General features: G+C 31.8%; 1 protein-coding gene across 2 annotated transcripts; it reads right to left on the bottom strand.

The window, feature by feature from the left end:
- Positions 1-1,964: 1,964 nt before the first annotated feature.
- On the bottom strand, positions 1,965-3,989 carry LOC132722074 (uncharacterized). 2 transcript variants are annotated; one of them, XM_060706503.1, is made up of 4 exons: positions 3,840-3,989; positions 3,063-3,460; positions 2,663-2,761; positions 1,967-2,251 (listed from the first exon to the last, which is right to left on the bottom strand). In XM_060706503.1, exons 2-4 carry the CDS (start codon positions 3,453-3,455, stop codon positions 2,102-2,104), a joined length of 642 nt encoding a protein of 213 aa, XP_060562486.1. In that variant the 5' UTR covers positions 3,456-3,460; positions 3,840-3,989; the 3' UTR covers positions 1,967-2,101. The 2 variants fall into 2 exon arrangements, with proteins under 2 accessions (XP_060562487.1, XP_060562486.1); XM_060706504.1 differs by lacking the exon at positions 3,840-3,989 and having other exon boundaries at positions 1,965-2,251; positions 3,063-3,832.
- Between the last annotated feature and the right edge of the window lie 1,273 nt (positions 3,990-5,262).

The following is a 5,262-nucleotide window of genomic DNA, read 5'->3' as shown; positions in this document are numbered from 1 at the left end:
GAAAAACTGTGAAATAGAATTTTAATATAAATGGCAACGTATGGTTGAAATAGAAGCAAAACTAAATCTTCCATGCTGAGAAATTAGTGAAACTAAAAAAAAGAGATTTTGTTTTGATATATAAGGAGCTGAACAAGTATTTTTGTTATCTCTCAAGAAATTTTTCAAGAGTTTCTGCAATGCTTGTAGTAAGTTGTTCACCCAAAAAAGGGAGATAGCCATAAATGCCTAATTGTACCTTTAATGTGGTTTTTGTAGTTTGGTACATTTTTTTATTATGTCCCTGATCCTTCTTATAAACTTTTGAGATTTCAATAATAAGATAAACTAAGTGTAAAGTGATTTTCAAAAAGTGTAAACTGTGTGGTATTGATCCAGCTTTAACATTTAATTGAAGAAAAACTCAGAGGCATTATCAGAAATTCTGTTAACATGTAGATCAAGTATTGCCTATAAAGTGGGGCAATGTATAAATGATGATAAAGAAATATACTAAATATTTATTTATTAATTCCTTTTGTGTTTTAAAATAAAGTTATTAAACATATTAGTTAAATGAATGTTTTTCTCTTTATTTCTTAAGAACATAAGCACTTGTAGTAATTTTTGTGATTGGTGATGAATAAGTGATGATTGATATTACCAATAATGAGTACAGAAATATGGCTGATTACACGAACTCGATGGAATCGACTCACTGGAATCAAAAACAAATTATATTTCCCAAGAGTTTAATCCTAATGGTTTGCATTACCTTAAGGAACTCCACTGAGGTTCAAAATTATAAAATCATAAAATTTATTTTGTTACACAGATCAGCTGGGGCACGTAATACAGGAAGATATGCAAAAATAATTCAGAAATATACTAAAAATGAACTCAAAAGCGTATTTTTGTGCTATTTATGAAACGATTTTCACTCAAAAGCGTTTCAACGCTTTTCCATTTGGTCATTTTTCACAATTTGAAGTATTATCCTAGATAAACCACAACAGCGAATTGATCTAAAATTGCACACAAGTTACTGATCTAGACCTAACATCAAACTGAGCATTTATATCGAAAAATTATTTCCAGTTTTGTCATGTCAAAAAACCTCAGGGAGTCCCTTTAAGTAGGTCATCCTTTAACAGCTTTGAGATGTATACTAGGTGTTCATTTTAAGTGATAAACCAAAGAGTTCTTAAATGTGGACTGGGTTTAATTATTGAAAAAAACACAGGAAACTGTTGAAAATACTTTTTATTTCATCTCAGTATCACAATAAACAGGATTTAAATCGAGCATTAAGAATATATCACAAAATGAGAATCAATCATCTAACTATGTATGCGAGATTATTTATCATCCTTAAGCAAATTATTTCTGACAGTAATCTTTCAGTTGTATATAAAAAATAATGGTAAATGTCACAACTTGATATGATACTTGAGTGTAAAATATCCAATTAATATAAGTAAAACAAAAGATCAGTAGTATTTTCCTGAGAAAGAAATGCAACAGAACTAGTACAACAGATATAACAAATACAAAAAAAAACTTAAAAAGTACATGTTACTCAAGTGTTCATGTCCTAATAGTTAATTACACACTACAGCAACTAGAAAGCACCTATTGTGAAAGACATGACAAATGGAACAATATTTACAAAAACAACTTGCAGAAAACTTTAATGATATTCAGGTCAGCACATCTTTGTGAAACAACCTCACAAATTGACTTAGTAACTATAAAAATAAATAGCTTGAAGTAGAACTTATGAGCCGCGTCATGACAAAACCCCAACAATGGTTTGCGACCAGCATGGATCCAGACCAGCCTGCGCATCCATGCAGTTGATCAGGATCCATGCTGTTGGCTTACAATCCCTATAGTAAGTAGGGAAAACTGATAGCGAACAGCATGGATTCTGATCAGACTGCGCGATGCGCAGGTTGGTCTGGATCCATGCTGGTCGCAAACGCACTATGTTGGTTTTGTCATGACGCGGCTCATATGATATCACAGCCATGATATCACGTCAGCACTTAGTGTGAACACCATTACAAATAGACTATTATCTTTAAAAAGAAATAACTTTCAGTACAACTTACATATCAGGTCACCACATATTATGAACAAAGTAACCACTTACTATAAAAATAAATAACTTGCAGTTTAACTTATATGATATATACACATAATCATGGCCATGAGGAACCCACATCTCCTGCTCTACGCTTTCTTCCTCTTCGCTTTCTCTTAAATGACTCTGTCAATGAAAAGATATTATTAATATAATGAGTTAAATATTCTATTACAACGTTGTGTAATTTATTTTAGTCTTTGAAAGGTTCATGAAATGGATACTTTTTCATAAACACTTTATATTGACCTTGTTCTTTTAAAGGTACATGAAGGGAAAACTTTATCATAAACAATTTAAAGAATAGAATGTAAATTAAAGGTGTGTACATAATTATCTTACAAAAAAATACTAAAACAATGGCTTGTCCCCAACAGGGTTTGAACCCTTGCGGTTAGCAAGCATTAGATTACTAGTCAGACATGCTAACCACTCAGCCACACTGCCACTTATGTGAGACGTCTTGCTAAAATATATATATTTGTTAATTTTACTATGATAAGTTAATAAGTGAAATTGCCCAACCGGTCAACTTACTAGTATCTCGAAGTCTTCATTTTCAACCTCATCAACTCTTAATTGTTCATCTGTTGGAATGTCGCTCAAGTCATTATTTTCGCACCGTAATGGAGTTGCCTGAAAAAAATTAGATCTAACATTTAAATATGATCTGAGTTGCCTGGAAAAATTAAAGCTAACATTTTGAATATGTTCCATCATTTAAAAAGCAAAAGTTAAAATTAAAAAAATTGAGTCATATGATTATGTATGAATGTGATGTGAACTGTGACCTTATGTAGCAATTACTTGTGTGTCGGGTTATATTTTGCATAATTTTGTCTTATATTTATTTCAGATTTCTTAAACTAAAAGTTATACAAAGTTTAGAGTGTATTTAAAAAAACAAAAATTAAAATGAAGAAGATGAACTACTTACAAAATACAGTTTTCTTGGTTTACTTTTTGACATGGGAGGAGTATATTCTCTGTTGGTCGCCTTTGAGGTGGTTCTCTGCTTTTTTGTGCTTGTCAATCTGTTAGGAAATATTGATGGCAAAACAAGTTTTCTTCCAGGCTTACGACATTTAGGATGTAAAATTGTAGATTTTTCCTCCTCCGTAAAATGGCAGTCACAAATACGATGGTTATCTGTTGCTTCCCACTTTCTGAGTTTGCCCGTTTCATCTTTGTAATACCTTTTAATGCGTGCTTGCCACTGTTCATATAGCCACTTAGGTTCTGTGGGTATTGTGTAGAAAGTTTGACATGGACTATCACGGCTTCTCTTATGGTTGCACAAAGGCACACAGCAATAATCATCACAACCCATAGTACCTGCAAATTAAGTTAAATAAATTAGTTAGTTAGTATAATTTGAGTGACAAATGTATTATTAACAGTTACAAATAACACCCACGGTAGGCCTATTGTTTACCATATTTATCACACTTTTTTGAATTTAATAAACCTAATTAATGAACAATGCAGTAAGATAAATATTAACCAAAAATTAAGTCAGTTATTATACATTGTTTCCTACCTTTAAAATAAAATCGGTGATAATTTATGGTAAGTCAACTGATTTTTGTTTACATTACCCCACCCACTTTTTACGTGAAATTGGAGACAGTTTTACCTCTAATTTACGAATGCATTCTCATACTGTTCCAAAATTCTTAGCAATTATGATAAAATATAAGTCCAATTAACTTACAACTTAATGAAATGCCTTAAATCAGCGTTTTGGTGGTAAACTTTATTTGTTTACATGGTTTTCCATCTCAGTGCACCGATTCCCCAGAGCTCGTCATCTCGCGTTATACGGCGGTCTCGCGAGACCCGAGATTTCACCTTTTCGAAAAGGTCAATCAGAGGATTTGGCATGCAATGTTAAACATTAAGTGTCTTCAGCAGATAACTAATAAAATTAGTCTCGATGCCAAAGAGTTGTTTTACATATTAATTAAGAGACACAATTATCATATAATGACAAACAACATACACAAATTTGAATGAATCGTAAGCTATAATTATTTTGTGGAGAGTTCATACGATGACAATGTCAGCATAGTATTTGCATAATCTGCATAGTATTTACAGACCAACCCGGTGATGATCTAAAAAGGAAATCTGTTTCTTTTGTTTATTTGACGCACTGTATATCTTCACATTTTGAAATACATTTTGTTCTGTTTTGGCATGTAATTCAAAGTTAAACCAGATTTTTTTAATGATTTTTTTTTTCCATTAGAAGAACACATCTCCAGCTCAAATTGTATAACGACGTGTGTGTGTGTTAAAGTACACTAATGATTAAAGTACATCCGTCATTAAACAAGGTCATCTAATTATATATACCCAGACGGTAATTTGTTCTATACATAAATTATACCAACAATTTATTTTAGGTGAATTCGTCTCATATAAGGTTCAGCAATAAGCTGGTGTGAAAAAAGGCTTATTCTGCTTCATTTGTTTCCTGTTTAGGTCAATAAGCAATATTGCTCTGTTTACCAAACACTTCAATGTATGTGAGATATTGCTTCTACTAAATGATTAACAGTTTACCCAGATAACTTAGATTGATAGCTTAAATGACTTTTACATCGAAATATTAACAAGTTTTATTTGTTTGCACTTTAAGTCAATGGTGCTTTCCCAGTACACTTCTTATACACTTGCTCATCCACTTCCTGTTTACCGACTGAGTTTAATTTCAACATTAATGCTCAGTGGTAAATTTTTATCTTAACATTACAGCCTCAAGATATTTTTATACAAATGAAACCCGGCCTTTTCTGTCTTTGACCCACTTTTTTAAAATCTTATTCAGCGTCAACATGACGGACGCAAACGATGATTACATTTGTCGACACGAATTCCTTTGATATGTGTGACCATTGTCTTTAACTCGAACATGTCCTTGTAGTAAATGACTGAACAAAATCCTATTGTGTTATCGAGAATGGTATCACTAACAAATACCTGTCTACAATTTCAATGATGATTTAGTCTGTTTCAAATGATATATTATTATGTAGTGTAACATTCTTTATGTATTCTTTTTTCTATCTATTCATATGATGACTGTGACACACTTCGATTATTTGTGATTTTTTTACGTAAAACTTTACGTA

Source organism: Ruditapes philippinarum, unplaced genomic scaffold (genome assembly GCF_026571515.1).
Source record: "Ruditapes philippinarum isolate M1 unplaced genomic scaffold, ASM2657151v2 ctg2281_1_1_1_1, whole genome shotgun sequence".
Taxonomy (NCBI): Eukaryota; Metazoa; Mollusca; class Bivalvia; order Venerida; family Veneridae; genus Ruditapes; species Ruditapes philippinarum.
The sequence above is the reverse complement of the archived record's forward strand: the minus strand, read 5'-3'. Positions and strand labels throughout refer to the sequence as shown.